The sequence below is a fragment of the Carassius carassius genome, chromosome 48 (assembly GCF_963082965.1).
Source record: "Carassius carassius chromosome 48, fCarCar2.1, whole genome shotgun sequence".
Taxonomy (NCBI): Eukaryota; Metazoa; Chordata; class Actinopteri; order Cypriniformes; family Cyprinidae; genus Carassius; species Carassius carassius.
Window position 1 is genome coordinate 11,952,534 of NC_081802.1, and position 22,425 is coordinate 11,974,958.

At 38.4% G+C, this 22,425-nt stretch overlaps 1 protein-coding gene across 2 annotated transcripts; it reads right to left on the reverse strand.

Annotated features, from left to right (window-relative positions):
- Positions 1–2,801: 2,801 nt before the first annotated feature.
- crb1 (crumbs cell polarity complex component 1) lies at positions 2,802–21,934 on the reverse strand. 2 transcript variants are annotated; one of them, XM_059543645.1, is made up of 13 exons: positions 21,431–21,934; positions 18,459–19,055; positions 17,432–17,627; positions 17,055–17,194; positions 16,649–16,831; positions 14,283–15,212; positions 13,460–14,013; positions 12,658–12,823; positions 11,522–12,440; positions 9,828–9,872; positions 8,279–8,401; positions 7,920–8,046; positions 2,802–3,140 (listed from the first exon to the last, which is right to left on the reverse strand). In XM_059543645.1, the coding sequence occupies exons 1-13, from the start codon at positions 21,513–21,515 to the stop codon at positions 2,922–2,924; spliced, it is 4,284 nt and encodes a 1,427-aa protein (XP_059399628.1). In that variant the 5' UTR covers positions 21,516–21,934; the 3' UTR covers positions 2,802–2,921. The 2 variants fall into 2 exon arrangements, with proteins under 2 accessions (XP_059399628.1, XP_059399629.1); XM_059543646.1 differs by lacking the exon at positions 2,802–3,140 and adding an exon at positions 6,722–7,837.
- Positions 21,935–22,425: the final 491 nt, after the last annotated feature.

Here is a 22,425-nt window from a genome sequence, read left to right on the forward strand (position 1 = left end):
CTGAAGATGCTACAGTGATCAGTCATGAGTTAAAGAGCCACAAAACGGTATTTATTGTATGAATTTCTAAAGGAAAAAAAGTCTGAATCCTAAGTTTATATCTTTGCAATTCTGAGTAAAGTCTGAATTACCTTTATTTTATTTATTTTTTTGATAACATTGCTCAAAGGTATTGCTGTAAACTTGATCCCATATATGTGTACTATTTTTAACATTCGAACAACTTAAGGGAAGTTCTTCTGAAATTATATTAACCCCAATCCCTGTTTAAATGCAAGGTTGTGCCTTAACTGAGTTTATCTGCTTGAATAATATAGTTTCAGATACTAGTGGGCTGTCTGCTCCTTAGATAGGCAGCTCATAAATGGAATCGCATGCATAACTGATTTAATACAGTCTACATAGACAGCAGCTCTTTATCAGTATAAGTGCGGTCAGATTAGAGAAATTTTGTGGGCAATAAAAGGTCCATTGTCTATAGTGTAGCGATGTATGAAGCACAGCTCACTCTGAAGTCACTTTAAAATCAAGCAACTTTCTCTTGATCAACTTGCAGAATCCATCTAACTTGAACCAGTTACAAAATGTGGGAAAATCTCTATGAAAAGTCCCAGTTGTGTGGATTCCTATTGAAATGACTGGATTTTGCCCACCAATATTTGCATAACAATGATAAATTTGACCAAACTCTCATGCGTGTGATGCTGTCTTGTCTTTGAATTTAGATTTAAATCACTAGATATTGGTACTCAAAACGAAACATGAAATACTGTAATAATAGTAAATAATAGGAGGATGTCAGAAAAGTTGTGCTTTTTGCCTAACAACCTGTAAATATATGGTTGATGCAAGAAAGACCATCAGCCTGTTCATTACCAATTCATTACCAATACATTGCTTTTTCTGCATATTTTTATTATCTTTACTGTTTTTTATACTTTGTATTTAGAAAACGTACAGTTTGGTTTATCGTTGTCGTCCATGACTTCAAGTCTGCTCTGTGTTTTGAATAACGTCTCGATATTTGTCTTTGGTAATGACTGAAAATTCTGAATAGTTAGAATTTTGCCTTGAAAAGATATTTAACCCCTTTTCTATCTTACTTACGTATTTGTTTTTAAAGTAGAGATTTAACATTTTATTTAATGTTTAGGATTATTTGAAATCTGGTCACAGTTCATATTGCAGCATAGAAACTACCAAGTGTTTTTTTTTTTTAAGCTGAACTGTGTAATCTTTTGGGAAACCTGTATGAAAACAGTCATTATTTTTACAATTTTGCTGGGTTACATTAAATTTGAACCAGTTACTGTTCAACAGCTGTTTAAATTTAAACACTACTTGAAACTAGTCACCACATACATTGAGGAAAGTGCTACCCAAAGTCTTTTTTATTCTTCTTTCCTGTTTACAAAAGCTGTTGTTATTGATGTGCATTTTTGTTGTAAAGTTCTATATTTTTTTTTGACGCTGGGAATTCTTTTACAGATGCATGAGCGCACTTCTTTATAGCGACAAAATACGATGTCAACTTTTAGAACCATGGTACCATTCACATGGTTTTACTTCGTACAATTGTGACGTTCTTAATTTTCCGTCATGTTTTGCTGTTGAATTCTTTTGTAAATTGAGTAACGAGCTGCTGTAGCTGAATCACTGGACTCTTCAAACTCTGCTTCTGAATGTTCAACACAACGCAACATGCTCTTGTTACACAAAAAGTCTGTATAGCTGATTTTATTCAATATACTGTAATGATAAACACCAATCATGCTACATGTTTGCTGGTACGTACATATGGAATCACCAGGTGATAAGTTCAGTTTGTAAGTTGAAGTGCTTTTGAGTGAATGATGCTGGATGAATTCTGCCGCGTGCTTCTTTGTGCAGTTATATCGTTTTCAAGCACAAATTAGGTCGGTCTGATGTGTTATAACAGGAACTACTGGTACCAATGTATGCACTGTGAACTGTAATAAATAATAAATGTCCATTCAACTCACCTGTGTTTATTCACTGAATGTTCACTTCAGCTTAAAGTATTGTAAAGCATTATAAACAATAATCAGTTGAAGGGTAAAACTATTGTTTTTAAAATTGACACAAACCATTTACACAATTTTCTTTACAGAACAACAGCATCAAAGTGTTGATGTTGATCAAAATCAACTGTATTTGAAAAATTTGAGCCTTTTTATTACAGAACTAAAGTGACAACATAAAAAAAAAAAGAAATCCTGAGACTCTTGCACACTTACGCGAAACTTTTACGCATGTGCACAGTAAAAATATAAAGAAATCGGAAAGACTCGTGAAATGACCCAGAAGTGTGCGCATAATTTTTTTTCTGCAAATGTTACTTTTATATTCATAAATATAAGACCTTGACACGTCCTGACCAGGTTTGATTCATAAAACGAATTAGTTTGAACCGCTGAAATCACATTGGCCCGACCTCTATTAAATATGTTCTAATTAACCGTGATTGTTGAGCAGCATTATCTTGATTAAAAACACTTCACAATACCCCAATAAATAAAACAAAGCTTTTCGGAGGTGTTCATCCCATATTATTTTAATTAAACATCCTTTATGAGGAAGATTGTCCAACCAAAATGAAAATTTATAAGACTAATATGTAGCTCAGGGCAACTTCGGTCCTGAAGGGCCACTGTCCTGCAGAGTTTAGCTCAAAACCCTAATCAAACACAGCTGTCTGTAGCTTTCTAGTGATCTTAAAGAACCTTGATTCGCTTGTTCAGGTGTTTGATTTACATTGGAGCTAAACTAAGGACAAGTTGCCCAGCCCTGAGCTAGCGGATGATAGCTGCCACATGATCAATGAATAAAACGCTCTTCTTCCTTCTTGTAAAACCAACAAGCCACGAACAGCATGACTGACTGAGCACTGGTTGATTGGCTCAGATGAGTCTCTCCATTGGTGGAGGCTGCACGATGTTCCACATCTCCACTCTTGAACCTTCCTTCTCCAGTCGACTGGGGCTGTAAGTGCCCCGGGTGGCCCGTCGGTTCTGCGTGATGACCAAAGCTGTGGCCACGCCAAAAAGAACCAGCAACAGAACCACAGACACCAGGCTGATGGACAGCAACATGTCAGACGACATGTTCTCTGCATTCAGCTGGAGGAAAAGAAGACGGGGCAGAGTTAGCGATGAGAAGTCAGTAAAAGTGATATTTTAAATATAATAGAGTAGTTTTGATTTGACGCTTGACAGCATAATAAAGATGTATAATCTATATTAAGATGTTAGTCAACACTAATATGCTTCACATACACACATAGAGATTCTCTTGGCTCAGTCTATGTACACCGCCATACTGAAAATATTTCATAAGGTGAGCTACTCTTTATATTTATTGGCACAGTCATCTGCTCCCAGCGTCCCAATCTGCTACCTCTCTCGACATTTTTACCATAGTCAAACTTGATGCTTAAATTAACTTTTTACTAACATAGATGTTCCACCATTAAGCTTAATAAAAATGTTTAATACAATAGAGTACATTTTAAACACAACATATGTTATTTAGACAGTCATGCTCCTTTTTTTTTTTTTTTTTTTAACAAATCAGTTGATTAAATAACTCACTTATATGTTCCTAAATATGTCAAATGTTTTGCACCAATCTGTTGAGAGACCTATTCATATGTTTCGTTCCTGGATGAATCCGTGTTTTTAAATAAATCAGTTGACCAATGATTCAGTGAATTAATTTTGAGCAATTTGTTTTGTTCCAGAAAACAGCGTTTTAAACAAATGGGTTGAATGAATGACTCAATTTTTGTTTTGTCACATAGAAAAAAAAGACAATCTTTTATGTGCATAATCTTTTTTTTTTACAGTACCAGTCATTTTTATAGACCCTTGAACTTGGCAAATAAGACAATGCACACACCTGTCAGCCCTTTTCATGTCAAGGTTTCTCCACTGCCAGAGGATGTGTTAAATTGGACATTAAGCCTTGATATTATTGGTAAAACCATAAGGAAGGCAACATTTTGAGCAAATGGATCTCTATTAATTCATGTGCATCCATGCTCTCGTTTTATTCATAGTAAGATGGCAGTGATGTGCAAAGGAATATAAAAAGAAATTGTAATGCGTAAGCATGCCAAATAAATTCCCATGAGCATATGAGCATAGTTTCTTGAGGGCACAAAAAAGTTAATTGTGTACATGCAAAAGTCTGTATTTATTATTATTATTTATTTTAGGGTCTCTTTATGTTGTTTCTTTGAGAAATCAATAGACAAACCCCTGATATATATATATGACTGTATATGAAGCTAAAATTAACGCTGTAGCCTATGACTCATTTTCTACTGAGAGGTTTGGAATTTAAGACTGGAAAAGTATGGAATTATGATACAGAAAATGTGTAGGAAGCCTGTCACAAGTTTTTGAATGCATCAGAATTTTGGAATTCAGTTACATTATGGGACTTAATGACTCACTCATATTGTTTTGTTTCTGAATCTATCAGCATTTTTTAACAGATCGTTTAACCAAACAATTCCAACTCAAAACTAATATACAGTCACTTGTCACCACCTACTGACTTAACGATGAAACCTTCTGAAAGAATCAAATAAATTATAGCAATAATAGTGATATATTTAAAAAAAATATATATAAAAGTACTTATACTTTATTATATCATAATTATGCTATAAATTGTATATAGTGCCTAGATTTAAGAATCAGTACTGCTTCTCACACATTTTCTACTGCAGAGTAGAAGGACTGATCTTCAGGACCAAAATTAGATCATCCAGCCCAGGCCTTCCCAACACTGGGCTCCATCTGTTGAAGCAACAGCGACAGGCGAGAAGCTCATGGCCACAGAAACTCTGAGTCGAGCTCATCTCCTGCTCTGAAGGCGAGGTTTTATGTGTGTGAGAGAAAGCGGGAAAGAAAGAGACAGCCATACTTTCCAGCAGACAAACGACCCTGTCACTGTGATAAGCTTCTCCCAATATATTCCCCCCTCGTTTCTCAGACCTGCAGCGATGCACTGCTGAGTTGCATTTCACACAGAGCGTCGCTGTGTCTTTCTGCTGGCCAAGCACTATTCTGTCACTCTGAAGACACAAACTTTCTCTGCAGACATGGAGCAGAACCACAGACCTTCAGATTCCTCACACAGAGACACATTTATGCTTTAGCAGTCAAAAACACTAGGCCTCAAGAGCTGGGCTTGCTTCCCCGTTGCATTGACTCTGCATAAATGATCTATTTTAACATGTTTTTTTTTTGTTTTGTTTTTTTAAATGTATTGCATTAGTAATAGAACTGAAATATTTTCAATCATTTATAGTTAACCTAGATAGTTATCTTGCGAATCAGTTTGTGGCTAATACCTGACAACACTACAGGGACATTGAATTAAACGTGAAACTTTAACTAGAAAGACTGAAATGTTGTTGTTGTTTTTTCCTAAGAAGCATTAGTGCTATTTTACGCAATTTTCATATTTCGCACACCGACCTCTTCGTGAAGAGAATCGCTAAGTCTGATTCATTTTAGTGAATCGGTTTCTTTGAATGCTTGCACCGGTTCAGTAAAACGATTCACCCATTTATGTAAGTAGGCTGCCAGTTTATTTTGCAGCAATATGCTTACTTTGTTTTATTATGAAAAGTTTGGGAAGGACATAACCAAGTCATATTCTAGTGAGCATGTGACTGGACAAATTGTTTTTGTAGTCCATAATGTTATTAGTCCTTTTTCCTGAAAGAGAGGGACTACGTTTTAAACGTGTTTGTCTGTTAAAAGTACTTTTATATGAGTACACTAGCAAACAGATATCTTCAGATTTAAACGAAAAGCCACAAAAGTTTGATTTTGATTTAACGAGTCCTTCAGAAAACAGCAAAGCTCTGAGAGCGACACTGTAACGTGTCTTAGCGTGAGATAAGATCCTCTCACCAGCAGAGATCCTGTTAGAACGGATTTAAAGAGTGCAACATGGCTATCTTTAACCTGCACACTGCTCTCAAGATGAATAGAAGGACATCTTCAGTTCAGTCACAGTAACCTTAAACTTTGTCAAACCATATATTCAACTCAACCATTTCAATATTTGCCTAGAAAAATCTTTTAAAATCTGACCTGAAATGCATGCCTTTTTTTAGGGTCTGATTTAATCCAAGCAGAGTAAACATCAAGTGCAAGTATTTATAGTTCAACTTCTTAATAAGCTGTTTTACTTTTCAGGACCACCATTACATTAATAGAAGAGACTATAAAAATCTAGAAGGGTGGATGCAGCCAAAATATGTAGTTAAAGAACTCCACTAGTAATACTAGTGTCTAATTCCATGTAGGTGTGAACTGTAAACTAAATCAATATGATTCTCCTGCAATATGTGTATCCAATGTACCCTTTATAGCTCTGAGTAAAGCTGTCAGGGCAACTGATGTACTGTAAGTTGCATTTGGAAAAAATCTGTTTCAGACTTGCACAGTACACACTTTTGTGTGGTCTCAGTGTCCTATGGTGTCAAGATTACACAAAAGTCAACACAGTGCCGCTGAATCTTTGATGTGTCTGCTGCATCTAGTTCAGTGGCTCTGTCTATCAAAATCTGCGGAAACATTCTTCAAAACCTGCATGATGTGCCACTGGCACAGTCCCTGGATGTGTGATGACAGCAGAGTGACAGCTAAACACAACCGACAAAGGACAGACAACAGAATGATGATGGACGGGATGGAGAGAAATGCTTTATTGAAGACAGTCATCTAAAGACAGGATGTGAGAGACACTGTACACAATCTGGTCAGAACGCTAACAGACATCAACAGACAGATGAACACATAACACTGGAGACTACTGAAATGTTGAGTGCGACATACTATTGGTTTAAAATATATTGATTTTAAGATACAAAAGAGCCATGAGTTTATCAACAGTGCGATATTGCTGAATATAAACCAGTTCTGAAAATTGAAGGAAAATGATGTATTTAAATACCAAATGAAACTTTAAATGTTATGTTGTTATTCCCTAAACAGAAATGTGTGTTCTATGCTAAAAGCCATTTTAGGTTGTCTAGCTTTAAGAAATGCATGCTTTTTAAAATGAAACTAAATGTGTTATGTATTATAAATCAACTTTGGTTTTAGGTGTTGACGGAACATTTTATTTCCTAGGATTCTTTCAATAGTTATCAAATTGGAATGATTAATTATGCAATGGGATTTAAAATCAATCAGTTATTTGTAGCGCAAAAATGGTGAGACAAAAAGTATTTTAAAAAAGTAACAAGAACTGCAATTAAGGTGCTTTTACATTTACCATTGTCCGGTTATTTTTCGCAGGCAAAATTAAAAAATGCCCAAAATGTGTAGTTATTTTTATATATATATATATAGGGTATTTTTAGACATATTTTTACGATTCTCACTAGGACTGAATAAAGTACAGCAAAATATAACTTTTTGCTTTAGAGACAGTCTTGTTTATGAAACCGTGTCATCTTAAGGCACTAAGAGATTTCACTGAGATGTCGTCTGGCCTGATCCAGTAAATAATGGAGCCCTTGCACATAGTTTTTCCCAAACTAGCAAATAATACAGAGGTTAACAAATACACGTTTGCAAATACATTTACTTACTTGATACATACTTGAATTACATTTAAATATATATTCATTTCAATCTTATACACCAGCTGTGAAGCAACATTTTGAGTCTTTGTACCATTCCAGCTTATTAAACCTGTGTAGAAAACAATTACACCAGCCCTTTTCTTAGCCTTCACCAAAGACCGGTTTACTCATTGTCACCCCAGTCCACCTCAGGTTCGTCGTCTAAGCGAAGAATGAGGTAGGAGAGAAACTGGAAGAGGTTTTGCCAAAACAAAGCCGCCATGTAAAAGTAAATGTCGCTTACATCGATTTCACAGGTCTCGCCGGCGAAGGTCATTTCACAGACACACTGGAACTTGTTGACCATGTTCTGGCAGTAGCCGCCATTCAAGCAAGGGTTGGATCTACATTCATCAAGATCTAGTTCGCACCTACGTGACAAATGTATATTGGAAACAAACCTTAATATTACTTCAACTTAACATAAACTTATATTTAACAAACTTAAATATTTCGGTAAGTGGTGTTATTAATATTTGGTTCTGAATATGAATATTCCATGCATTTTAAAACTGGTTAATAGCATCGCATAATTACTACCCTGAAATTCATTAACATGTACATATGAGATCATGTGAACAAAGAAAGATGAGGAATAATCACCAGTGACCCGAAAACCCGGGGAGGCAGTCACACATCATGTTGGTGTCAGAACAGTTCCCCCCATTGAAACAAGTGTAGTTCTGCTGTTCATCCCCGCAGATGGACACCGGGAGCTTGGGCGGTCTGGGGATGGGGAGAAAGAAACATAACAGATGATGAAGAATCCATCCTCTCCTCTTGAGAGCCATGTAAGGGGCTCTACTTACTATATCACGACCCCCCCCCCCCCCCCCACTGCTCTGTCCCGCACAAAAGAGGATTAGCTCACTATTAGAATAATGACATTAACATGTGAATGGACCACTGACCACAAGACAAAAAGAATACAATAAACCGGCGCCATATATGGGGATTAACATACAGCTAATATAAAGACACCTCTATTGTTATTCTGTATAGACCAAGATATGAAATGACAAATACAGTTTTCAATAGAGTTTTAAGAAAGGAAATGTTACTTATTTTGGTTTTCTTTTACTTTACACAGACAATGTGAAATTGATTATTGCAGGAGAAGAAAGAAAGAAAGAAAGAAAGAAAGAAAGAAAGAGGAAAGAGATATGAAGAGAAAGTAAAGGAAAAAGAAAAAAGAAAGGAAGGAAGCAGGAAGGAAGAAAAAGAAATAGACATGGAGAGAAAGTGAAGGACAGCAAGAGAGAAAGAAAAAGAAGAAAGAAAGAAAGAAAGAGAGAGAAAAGGAAGGAATGAAGGAAGAAAGAAAACGGAACGAAAGATATGGTGAGAAAGTAAAGGACAGAAAGAAAGAAATCTGAGAGAAATAAAAAAATTGACAGAAAGAAAATGATAGGAAGGAATAAAAGAAAAAAGAAAAGAAAAATATGGAAGAAAGAAGGAAAGAAGAAAAAGGGAAAAGATATGAAGAGAAGGTAAAGGAAAAAGAAAAAAGAAAGGAAGGAAGAAAAAGTAAGGAAAGAAGGATATGGAGAGAAAGTAAAGGAAAAAGAAAGAAAGGAAGCAAGCAGGAAGGAAGAAAAAGTAAAGAAAGAAAGATATGGAGAGAAAGTAAAGGATTCCAAGTGAGAAAGAAAGAGAGAAAGAAAGAAAGAAATTAAGAGAAGGAAAAAATAGGAATGAATAAAAGAAAAAAAGAAAAATATGGAAAGAAAGAAAGAAAAAGGGAAAAGATATGAAAAGAAAGTAAAGGGAAAAAAGAAAGGAAGGAAGGAAGCAGGAATGAAGAAAAAGTAAAAAAATAAAAAAATGGAAGGAAAGTAAAGGATACCAAGGAAGAGAAGAAAAAAGAAAAAGAAAGAAATAAAAGATGGAGAGAAAGGTTATAAAACAAGGGATAGCGAGAAGGAAAGTAGTAAGAAGGGAAGGAAGAATGAAGGCAAGAAAGAAGTAGAGAGACTAAGGAAAAAGGAAAATGGGGAATAAAATTGAAGGAAGTGAGGAAAGCAAGAAAATGGGGATAGTAAAAAAGGAAGGACAAGGAAGGAAGGGAAGAAGAAATGAAGGAAGAAAATAATGAGAAAATATAAAAAAGAAGATAAATCTAAAAACAAATCAATAGTAAATAGGCACTTACACGCTCCTGACAACTACGTACCACGGAGTCTCTTCAGTCGGAGTGCTGTTGTGAGACAAAGGGAACAGGAAAGAGACAAACAGCAAGCGTCATTTATTTTTTGAAGTAGCAAAACTTTACACCAAAGTACTCTCTAACTCTGCAGTGGGGAAAAAGATAGATGTATTATGTCTCCCGGCTGCCTGCAAGGCAGTTTCAAAGGAGTGCTATGAAGCAGTCTGGCAACAAAACATGTTTATGAGATAAATGGCTGCAGACTTGCCTTAGATGCCACCCTGAAGGCCTACCACATCCACTGGAGGATGGCCACTCTCGACAGAGACTATTATTACCATTACTGCTTTCAAATGACACGCATGGCAGCAGACACGTCTCTGCAGTCAAGCTAGCATAAACAACACCATAAAAGCAATTATATGATTTGCATTACCTTCATAACAAATCAGTCTCTTAGGGATCTTGAATCATTCAGGTTGCTTTCTTTTTTTTTATTTTTTTTTATGGGAATCACTGTGTGAGGTTTGTGGCCTGTTTCCATGTACAAAGTCTGAGTTTCTGTTTTGCATTCTCTTTCCTTTGAAAAGTGGAGTAGCATCTTGAGCTATGGCTTTTTAACACCAGGTTGATTTCATATCTAAGGCAAGTCTCTTCTTGACTTGGTTCAGTGTTTTGCAGAAGGAACAAACCCTATTCCTTACAGACGTATTTGTGAATTGCCTTGGTTAAGAAGCCTTAAATCAGGCTTTTGTGTGCACATAGCCTCCACAAAATCTGCTAAAGTTAAAATAAACTCTTTAATTGAAAGAGGCAGTGTTTTCCTCACAAAACCCAATGCTAGGGTGGTTTCTGTGGTAGCGTCCTAGGCAAAGTCAGAAGAGCTCACCCTAATTTTTGGTCCCTAGATATGCCTCGGGTTCCTCTTTTAGGGTAAGCCTATGACATTTTTTCACCTGTTTAATTGCTCACCCATCTAGTCCAGGTGCTTTGACAAGCAACCAACATTTCTTCAACCACATGATTTGAGGGATCACTCATGTTTGTATCACAACAGGGGAACAAGGAACCAGTTACAAGCCAATGTTAATTGGCTATAATTTATATTTATATTTAATTTATATTTATTTTTATATACACATACACTTATTTATCCAACACACATACTTAGCGTACAGTTAAAACTTTTCCACATAATATACATGTACATACATAAATGCTCAATTTAATATACCTGCCATACATTGTCAATTTGTATATTGTCAATCCTTACCCACCTATTTGTATTTTTTATTCCTTATTGTGTTTTTTGTTCTGTCGCTGTTATGTTGCACTGCGGAGCTCTGTCACGAAAACAAATTCCTCGTATGTGTGAACATACCTGGCAATAAAGCTCATTCTGATTCTGATTCAGATTCTGATGTTTAATACTTAGGGTTAGGACAGGATTCCATAAATCTGGCACTGGAGGGCCACTACCCTGTAGAGTTGAGCTCCAAGCTTAATTAAAAACATCAGAGCAAGCTAAATAATACCTTCCAAATTATAGGTGGTTTGATTTGAGCTGCAAGCTAATGAACTTCCGGGCCAGATTTGAGGACCCCTGAGTTTGGGGTTTGCTCAAAAACCAAAGTATCACCAGTAGTAGTAATGAACAAGTCAACTAGCCAACTGCATCACAAACATTAGAACAGACTCACTTGCAATATTGCCCAGTAAACCTATCGTGACAGAGGCAGGAATAGTTGTTGAAGCCATGCAAGCAGGTCCCGCCGTTAGCACACTTGTGACCAGCACATAAGTCCACTTTAACCTCGCAGTTGGTGCCGGTGTAGCCACTCTCACATGTGCAGCTGTATGAAAGGTCCTGCACACTGCAGTATCCGTGTTGACAGGGGTTGGAGGCACAGGTGTTTGTATTCAGTTCGCAGCGATCACCGCCCCAGCCAGGTAGACAGAAGCATTGGAAAAGGTTGAAGTGATCGTCACAGATTCCCCCGTGCAAGCAGGGGTTGGGTTCACACACCACCTCACCAACACAGCCAGTTTGGACAGGTTCCTCCGATACCTTATTGAACTTCTCCTCCTGTGTACGTGGGAATCTCACCTCGGCAGGACTATAATATGGAAGCACAATACCACCGATTTCAACATTACTCAGACAACCAATCAGATTCCATCCAGACTCTGGGCCAAGTCCTCCTAGAAGGATATCGACACCTTCTCGAAGGAAGTCTAGATTTCCGGTCATGGAGTCAGATATAGTAGGCTCGTCCTTTTCATTAAGAGGGACCATGATCCACTGGGAGCTGTTAGCCCAGGGACTGGCCATTAACAGCTCTACTGCATGCCACTCTCCATCGGCCACTGGCCTTGGGCTGCGCAGGGTTACTGGTGTCAAAGTTGATGATGAAGAAGGTCCACTTAGAAGTTCTAGCATCAGAAAGCCATCTTGAATGGATACCGTAACAAAGTCAGACTCACTCTCTGCATGTAACACTGCCGCATTGCGTTTACGTGTTCGGATACTGAAAACAATGCTTGTCAGGTGGCGGGAGATCAGCCCATTCCCATGGTATACAAGAGTGGTGTTGTCTTGAAAAGTGACATTAGAAATGCCTATGTAAAACAAAGGCAGAAATAGTTTACGTAAAACTTGAGAATTAGACTTATTCACAAAACAATCTTAGTTAAAGTCTGCTAGATGCTCTCAGCAAATCTCTTTCCTGACTCTATTCGGGAAAGTAAATCTGGAAGGTTATTTATCCAAATATTATTTAATGATTTTTGAATACTGTGTTTTATACTTCTGAGGTCAGACTTCTAAAATACTCACATTCATAGCCCTGTTTGAGGGTCCGGCATGTTGCTTGTGGTGGGCAGGGGGTGAGCTCACACCAACTCACCTCCTCACAGTGCTGCCCTGCTGTGCTAGGAGGGCATCTGCATGTGAAGTCGTCCCATAGAGAGAAGCACATGCCACCATTCTGGCAAGGGTTTTTCTGGAATGGAAAGATAAAAATGACACAATACAAAACTTTAAATTAAAAGTTTAAAAAATATACATTTATTCATTATTATAAAAAAATAAGAAAAGGTTTGGAAATAGTAAGATCAAGTGTTTGGAATTAGGAATAGCTTGTAGCTTGGAAAGCTTTTCTCCACTGGTTAAAACAACTGTTAAGCCACAATTGTCAAGCTACACTGTAGTTAGCTACATGGCTATTTGCTAATAAAAGGCAGCTAACTACATTTAATCTATGTCAGGGAATAAATACTATCATATGATAGAGTTCCTGCAAACACCACACCATTTTATACATGATCATTTATACAGTGATGAATAGCAGCATAAATACTCAGGGACTTACATTATATGATTATTTGTTTATTGGATTATTGAATCAAATCAGATTTAAAAAAAAATGTTTGAATCTTGCCAGTGTTTTGGATTAGTTTCTTGATTAACATGACCAAAGTCATGAATGTTAACATTTATCTAAGCCAAAGAGGATAAATGTCAAGTGAGATAAGTGGGTTTTGTCTATATAGCTGCCAGATCTGGTCAAACCTAATCATTGAACTGTGGCAGTTAAGAGCTCATGACACTTGGGGGCTCACGAAACATTGTAACTTACAGAGCAAGAGTCATCACTGGTGCAGCCTGCAGTAACGGTAACGATGCGGTCAGGCCTGTATGAAAACACAGAAGCATCAAGTGGGAAAAATTCTAGCTTCCTCCCATTGAGCTGCAAGTCTTGTAAGCACCCTTTAAAATAGCCACCAAAGGCAGATGTCTCTTGCCCATCAAGCAGTCCACCAACATAGACCACATCCTCAAACTGAACGGAAACAGGTTGAACATTCATTGCTCCGAATTCATGATCTGACTCCTGCAGAGTCATCGTGCCCTCCTTAATGGTGATGCCGACAAAATGGATCTCACCATCATTAACCACAGTTCTACCCATTAAAGTCGTCAAGTTGTTGACTTGTACTATGAGTTTTCCCTTTTCCAGCCACATCTGCAAGTACTCAGTGGTGCTGTTGGCAAGCAGTACCAAAATACCAGACTCCTTCCGTGTACGCAAGAACATGGATAGATAAAGTGCGTCTGATTCCAGTTGTTCGGTGATGGTGAAGACAGCATAGCTTGCAGAGTCTTCCTGGCCAAATCTCGCAGTAATGTACTCTGTATGAGATAGAGAAGACATACAACTCTTAAAGAGTTTCTAGAACCATTATACTTTTTCTATTGCAACTCGGAGCCTTACAAAAAAACATAAAGCACCCCCCCAAGGTTTATCCTGTGATCTTTTACATTTATTGCTAAGCTATCAACGTCTCTACATCTACACATATACAGAGTATTTCTGTTTTGCTTTAAAAAAAAACACAACACCACAGTGGATATTTCCAGTGTAGACAAGGTTTATGGGAGGTCAGTCCCGGTGTTCTTACCCTCAGCACAGTTTTGTCCCACATACGGTCGCAGACATGAGCACTGGTAACCTTGCCAAAGGTTAACACACTTTCCACGGTTCTCGCATGGACCGGAAAGGCATCTGTCATGATGGCTACAGCCTTGCAGGACATTTACTACTGAGCTGCTCAACCAGTCCTCCGGTACCATCAGCTGCGAGTCCACAAACAAGTCTCTCATGCAGCCAATGAATGAGCCAGAGCCCCCTCCTTCATTCGAGCCTCCAACAAAGGTGCTTTGCAGGGCTGACTCCAGCTCAAGGGCACCGGTCTCCACTTGGGCTGTTGCACCACAGTTATCTCCATCCTGGCATGGCTCCAGTAGTTGTAGCAGCAGGGTACCCTCTCCAAGCACGGCCTCTACCGTGTGCCATTCGCCATCAGATACATCCTTAGGCAGTGTCAGAGTCCAGCTGGTTGAGTCTGGCTGAGGGTCACTCCTAAGATCAAGAAGCAGGTGTGTCTCCTGCAGCTCCAGGCTTAGGGTGACCCCTTCGCTGCCCCTCTGAAAGAGCACTGTGTTCTTCAGTACTGTGCGAAAGCTTAGGGTGATATTAAAGTATGTTTCCGCACCCAGCAGCGGGGTCTGCAGGTGCAGGAATCCTCCAACTGTCTCGAAGGAGAATACGGTGGGTGTCTGGCAGTAAGAACCGGTGTAGCCCGGCTGACAGATGCAACTGTAGCCATGTACACCTTGGCTCAGGAAGGGCATGCAGGCCGCCCCATTCTGGCACTCGTGGCCCTCGCAACCCACCAGGGGCTCACTACAATTGAGTCCACCGTAGAGAACTCCATCTTGGCTTTCAGACAGGCAGATGCACTTGTAGCTGCTCAGGAAGTCTTCACATGTGGCTCTGTTGTGACACGGGTTGGTTGTACAAGCAGTAGTATTTTGCTCGCACAAGGCACCTAAAAGGGGAAATCCCAGAGTGGATTTTTAGTTCCTTACAAATAAACATTTAACAAACCCAAGAATGAACTTTTCTCACTGCAATTATAAAACAAGTTCTTATTGTTTTCATAAGAGTTTATCCTTAAAACTATTTGCTAAAATTGTGCCAATTTTGTGTCCGTGGGGGATAACATGAGTATGTTTTAGTCAATAATCCCTCAGGTCAACAAATATGCAAAGCTAGTTGCATAACACTCATGCAACATCATGCCTGTATGACTGCCAACTGAGTTTTCTTATTGTTATTGTTACAATTTTTACTGAATGAGAATTTAGTTACTGAATAAGTTTAAAACGCCTGGATAAAACATTAAGGAGCTGTGAATAATGCATCATGGAAACTGTGAACAGAAAAGAAAAAAGAAAAAACGTAGCTACACTGATGACCTAAAGTCACTGCAAGTTCATTGTATGTTTAAACAGAAAAACTCCACTAGCCTTGGTTTTTAATTTTCCTCCAGCACAACTTATTTCACCACCGAATTCACATTGAGAATGATCAATACAACCAAAATGCCATTAAAAAAATTGAAAATGTACCTGACATGAGCAACAGTACACTCCAAATCCAAACTAAAGCTTCCATGGCATTAGAAGTCTACCATTCAGCTGCCACACATCAGTTCAGTCACACTGCTTTTTGATGGATCCATCTATAGCAAAGGCCATCCTAACAGACAGCCACCTGTGTACATTCGTTCCTTCAAGAAAAACTGTGGACTGCAACACTAGGCCCCCATCAAAGCCAGCTCCCGGGGGATTAGCTTAATGCAACCTAAGCATCTTACAATGCGAAGCCCAATTATAGCCTCCGCTTCTGAGTCATGTCCTGAGCTGGTAACCTGATGTTCAGAAAGACAGACACTTCTGTATAATCAAAAAATGTAAAAATGTTGTAATTTTAGGATCAGTAGAGTGAATTTATGCTGGAAGATGTGTTGTATAATGCATGATTTGGTTTCCATTATGCAAACTGGATAGAAAGCCAAGACAGTTCTGATGTATAGTTGCAACAACCTGATGTTGCTTATCATATGCTCATTGTAGGCAACATTTTGCCCAGAATTTAACCAGGCATTAAAACAGTTAGGATTTATTGATTCTCTGACTCAGCTGTCCATGAGTTATTGATTTTTAAAGACTTTAGGGCCTACAGTGACCTGTTGTTGATCTACTTGAGACAGTACTGGATTTATAACCTTATCCTTATTTAAACTATTTCTTTCAAAACCGTCTGATTTAGGGACATAGGATTAAATAATCTTATATTTGACACCAATTTCCTGGCACAGGGTGTAGAAAGACTGTCTTGATCCTAAATGTAAACAGTTCGATATTCAATAAATATAAGTGTGAAACAAAAGTATAAATGAGTTTGTGAGTCTACAGATACCTGAAAATCGTGGTGGACACTTGCAGATGAAGCCGGAAGCATGCCTGGGGTTGTATTGAGTAGGAAGCAGGGACTCTGTGCCATAAAGCGGTTTCCAAGAGAACTCAATGCAAGTGCCTTCATTCACACAGGGACTGCTATCACACTCACTGACATCTGTCTCACAGTTACGACCCTCGAAACCTGCCACACAGATATCAGAGACAGCCTAATGAAGTTTAGTGTCCTACTTTGCCAAGATTATTTAAACCCATTACGATTTCAATATTAATACATATACCGATCATGTGCATAGCCCCTTTTTTATAAATAAATATGTACACCAGATTCACCATATTTCATTCTAAATTCAATCTATTAATTCGATTACATTCCCGTTTACACAAGTGAGCTCTATATAAGTCACCTGGCCAGCAGTTGCAGGTGTAGTTGCCATTTCCATCCTCACAGAGGGCCCCGTTGAGGCAGGGTTGAGACCAGCAGGGAGGAGGCGGGATCTCACAGTGAACACCAGTAAAGTTAGTTTGTGAGCAGTCACAGCGGTAGCTGCAAAATGATTTCACAGAAATTCACAGAATTATTCAGTATATGTTTAGACTCAGCAATAAAGTGCATGTGATTTACACCTACTTTCTGTGTGGTAAGGCAGAGACAAATTTTATTATTTCATTTACAATGTAAATAGAGTTGAATTTGATGAAACAATTTTAGAATAGGTTTTAGGATAGATTAATTGAAAAGTGTCAGTTCTGTCCTAACATGGAAATATATTGTACCTCGTACCTGTTTATTTCATCCACACACAGAGCCCCATTTTGGCATGGCTGGTCGCTGCATTCATCGATGTTGGTTTCACAGAGCTCCCCCTGGAAGCCCGCCAGGCAGGTGCAGGAGAAGCCATTGATGTGGTCATGGCAACTGCCGCCGTGGAGACAGGGCTGTGATTGACACTCATCAATCTGAACCTCACAGCTGCTACCTGGAACATCAGAGACACGGGTGTTGAGTGCAGAGATGCCAATCCGCTTTTTGTCCAGATCTTTGCATGGTTTATTACACATGCCATCTGGACAGGCCTCATCCTGGATCAAACAGACTCGAACTGGAAGCTCCCAGTCTGTCTTTATGGTTATTAAGATGCTGCCCACAGCTTTTCCTTCACTCGATCAAAAAAATTTTTTTAAGCAGCTTTTGAATCATGAATTCTCACATTGTGTAAGTTTTAAGAGATTGGGGCTTGTTGTCACAGAAGGAAGTTGTTAAAAGTTTAATTAATGCTCGATTTCTCTTGCAAACACCTACTTCAAAAACCTTTTTTTTTTTTTTTTTGTGAATTCTGTTCTTCAAACTAAAACTCTAATATCATCAATTTAATAATTATTTATGGTAGCACTTGACATGTACTTGCTATAGTAATAAGGGAGTTTATTAAGGGACTGAAAACTTTTGGCATTGACTTCCATAGTATTGTGTTTGCCTGAACAGTTTGGTTCTAAAAATTATTTCAAATATATACATATACACACACACACACACACACACACACATACACATTTAGGGTTAAAACATATTACAGTAAAATAAGTTTAAACATAATAACTTCTCAAACTTCTTCTATATTAAAATAGATCTTTGCATGTTTGCATGTGTAGTCTTCCATAAGAGAATGTTAGGATTTTCTCCAGGATTGCATTTCAGGCTGCAACAGCATCATTCAGCCACTAGATGGCAGTGCTTGCATTTGGCCCTACTCTAGACATTCCACATGTCAGTCTAACAGGTGAGTCTGACCCTCGCTCGCTTCACTTACCCGTGTATCCTGGCCTGCAGAGACAGATGTAGTGCCCTATCTTGTCTTGACAGGTGGCTCCATTTCTGCAGGGCCATGACACGCACTCATTCACCTCGATCTCGCAGTGTTTACCCTGGAATCCCGGCACGCAGAAGCAGCTGGGGCCTTCCCTTCTGCTGCGGCAGATGGCACGGTTGCGGCAGGGGTTGGGGGAGCAATGGTCCACCTTTTTCTCGCAAAAACTCCCGGTGTAACCCTCTTGACAGATGCATGCATACCCTGGGTTCCTGTCTTGCACCGCTAGACATTGGGCACTGTCCCCACACAGCCCCTGAGCACAGAGCTGGGCACTAGAATGACATTCCTGCCCCAACAAGCCGGGCTCACACTGACAAACTAGTTCCCCCGGGTGGGCACCGGTGGGCTGACACGTTGCATTGCCCTGGCAGATGGACAGTTGGCAGAGCGCACTGGAAGAATCACAACGCGTGCTGGGCAGGACTGGTGCAGGCCACTGACACTGGCACAGGACGTCAGATGGGGCTTCCCTGCACTCTGCCCTGTTTTGGCAGGGCTCGTCCAGGCAGAGCGTTGAGGTCTGGAGAAGTGTTAAACCTACAGAGATTTGCAAAAAAATAATAAAAAACACTCATTCGTGTTGAAAGTCTTCCCGAGTGCACATGGGACAAAATACAGAAACAGTAACAGAGGCTTCAGAAAACTGCCTTGTGCAATGCAGAAGCAGACTATTTTCTGTGAATGTGCAAGGCTCATTAGGTACTATAGGTAAATACCTAGAAGGATAACAAGTGCAGTAAATAGTAAAGCTTTTTATGCTCAAAAACCAGTGTGTTTATGATTATGACAATGAAATAAAAGTGACCCTGGACCACAAAAGCAGTCTTAATGTCAAATAGAGATGCATGCATTATCTGAAAGCTGATAAGCTTTCCATTCACGTATTGTTTGTTAGGATCGGACAATATTTGGTCGAGATACAACTATTTGAAAATCTGAAATCTGATGATGAAAAATGAAAAATGATGATGTTGACGTTTATAATATCCTCATATCTTCTGCTTACAGTTGCATTGAGCAGATTAGAGCTGGAAAATATAGTGACAAAATAAAAAGGCAATTGAACTTTGCTTTTCTAATGTACTGCTTTACTCTAGTTTTGATACAAACTCTTGGCAAGAATCCATAGCCTTTCAACCTATATGCTATTTGAGCTCATACCAAAACACAGGTGCTTGACACACGCTCACTGGAAAGTTTAATGTCTGTAAGCACAGAAATAGCACACTTCCCCTTAAATTCTCCTCTAAAAGTTTGCTAGTGAACCACTGATGTCATATGGACTATTTTAACAATGTCCAATGTGTCAGATGCACTGCTGTCTATGCAGGATCAGAAGGCTCTCAGATGTGTCACAATACGAAAGAAAAGATCTGTTTCTTTAAGATAATTGCAAAACTCAACCTCTGTTGCACAAGATAAACCTAAACCGGTTGCGTGCAAAAATTCTGGCTAACGTCTTACCTTTTAAAGATATGAGAAAGTATTTAACTTTAAAAACTGCCACTCTTCAGTTTCAGTTTATGCATATATCAACCTGACTGGTCAGACCTACACACCGCAGGTCTGGATAGCTTTAGATAAAGCACATGTAAATAAAAGCCTCCTTCCTGTATTCAGCTGGTCATTCTCGGAAATGCCAGACGGAACAATGCGCTCTTATCTATCCAAAAAAAACGGCTTAACCTCTGTGACAGCCCTATTCAAGACACTCGCAGCACAAGGACGTTTGCAAACTTTGGAGTCGCAGCAAAGCATCAAATTATGTCCCCATAGCAACGAATTCCACACTTCCAGCTTTCTTTTGCAGTTGTTGCTATGAAAACCACCAATAGACATAAGTCAGTCATTAAGGGGGTGTCTACAAAACCCCATTCAAACCCTGCAGTCTGCAGTGTCTTTTTTTATTTCAGCCTGTGCATTGAGACAAAGGCTAATAGTGCAAGCAATCATGAGCGCAATTTGGCAATGTTGTTATCAGGATTGCCTCTCATTCAAATTCAGGGGCCTTTGAGAGGGAATGCTTATAGAAATTAGCTGATGTTTAAGGCATGAAATTCAAGTTTTTAGGATATTAAAAGCTATGCAGTCTATAACTTTTGAGTGTGTTAATCTCACTGCATTTCTTTTAATTTCAAATCAGATGTTGATATTTTAACATGTTCACCAGTTGGGACCTGACTTGTCTGTTTTGGGGGATTTCAGTAAGATCAGCTTATAGGAAGTCTAGACTAGTGCTCAGCATGAGCCCACACACATCCCAAAAACACAAGGATGTCAAACCATATGTTCATATAAACAGCACTCACTCTATAATTCTACTAAGATAATGCAAAGCATCAAACGCAAATGTTACACTATGGTAAAACTGTGCACATTTAAATGCCATTTTCGCTTGTGATGAAAGCAAACCCCAATCCTTTTAAATGTGCATAGAGTCCAGAAAATGAAAAGCGCAGCTCTGTTTCTAAAAAGTGTCTCTGATGCAAAGCCTTTTATGTTCTTAAGTGCCACTGCGGTCACGATACCCCTGGACACACTCATGCAGAGCTGTTTCAAAGCAAAAGGGAATAATATCAAGGCTTTTCCATCCATAAAAGAACATTTGCATTTAGTAAATACACACACACACACACACACACACACACACACACAAACCATCAAGTAAAGTGTTTGACTTTACACTTTTAAAAATCACCTGAATAAACACTATGCACTAAAAATTTAGTTGCAGGTCAATATGAATTAATACTTTAAATTCTACTAAAAAATTTTTTTAATACAAATAAATAATAATAATAATAATATGTCTTACATGTGTAAATCTCTGATCTATGACACTAGAACACTAACCCACAAGTTGAATAACAATTATGTCATTACTGCATAAAGCAACAGGTTGGACTACTTACTTTCTGTCCACTGCAGAAGAAGAAACAAGACACATGTAACTAATCGGAGCCACATCGAACCCAAAACCGTAAGATCCATATCCATACTTGGATGTCATTGTGATAGGTGGCAAGCTGGCATGATCACGGTGTGTTACTCAAGCATCCTCCAGTGTGTCTGTCTGTTCTTTGAGTGTTAGCATGCTCTGATTCACATGTGCACCAATGAGGCGCATCTCTCTGAGTCCTCAATACAAAGAGGCGTCTGGGGATTGGTGAAGACTTGAACAGAGAGGGGCCATCAAACATGCTGTCTGAATAATAATTAGAAAGGGATGATAACATTGGATATTAAATAAGGAGCAGCAGACAAAATGCTATGCAGTACTTTTCAACCTCTTGCAATCATGGCCTTCCATCCACTCTAGTCTAATGACTCTCTTAAAAAGCTCTTAAGGTTAATTTAATGCAAAACAGAAAATGCCATCTGCAAGGATTCATGGGTAAGAATGTGCACTGCTCATTTGTTTTTCAAGCCATGAACATTGTGCACTGGAGAATCTGTATTTTCTAAATGTTTTATCTGTGGTTAGTAATAATTCTCCACCTTCTAAAAAAAAAAAAAAAATGGTGAGGTTTAAAATAAAATTAATTTAAGAGAAAAATAAAATAAGGATTATTTTGGTCTGTTATGAAAAGCAGAAGACAAATAGGAAAATAATAATAATAATTATTATTATAAAAAAACATCTTGCAGTTCTACACTTCCATAGCCTACTTCTACAATATAAAAAAAATATAATATCATACATACGAGCATATACATTTCTCATAAAATGTGAATATAAGAAACCATAATTTTTCTAAAATAAAATTGGATTGTTACAAACAGAAAAAGAATAGGAAATATCTATAATAATAATAATTATTATTATAATTTAAAAGTCACCTTGAGTTTTACAATTAAGCACAACTAAGAGGAAACAATAACATACATAGGCAAGAGCATATTGGCA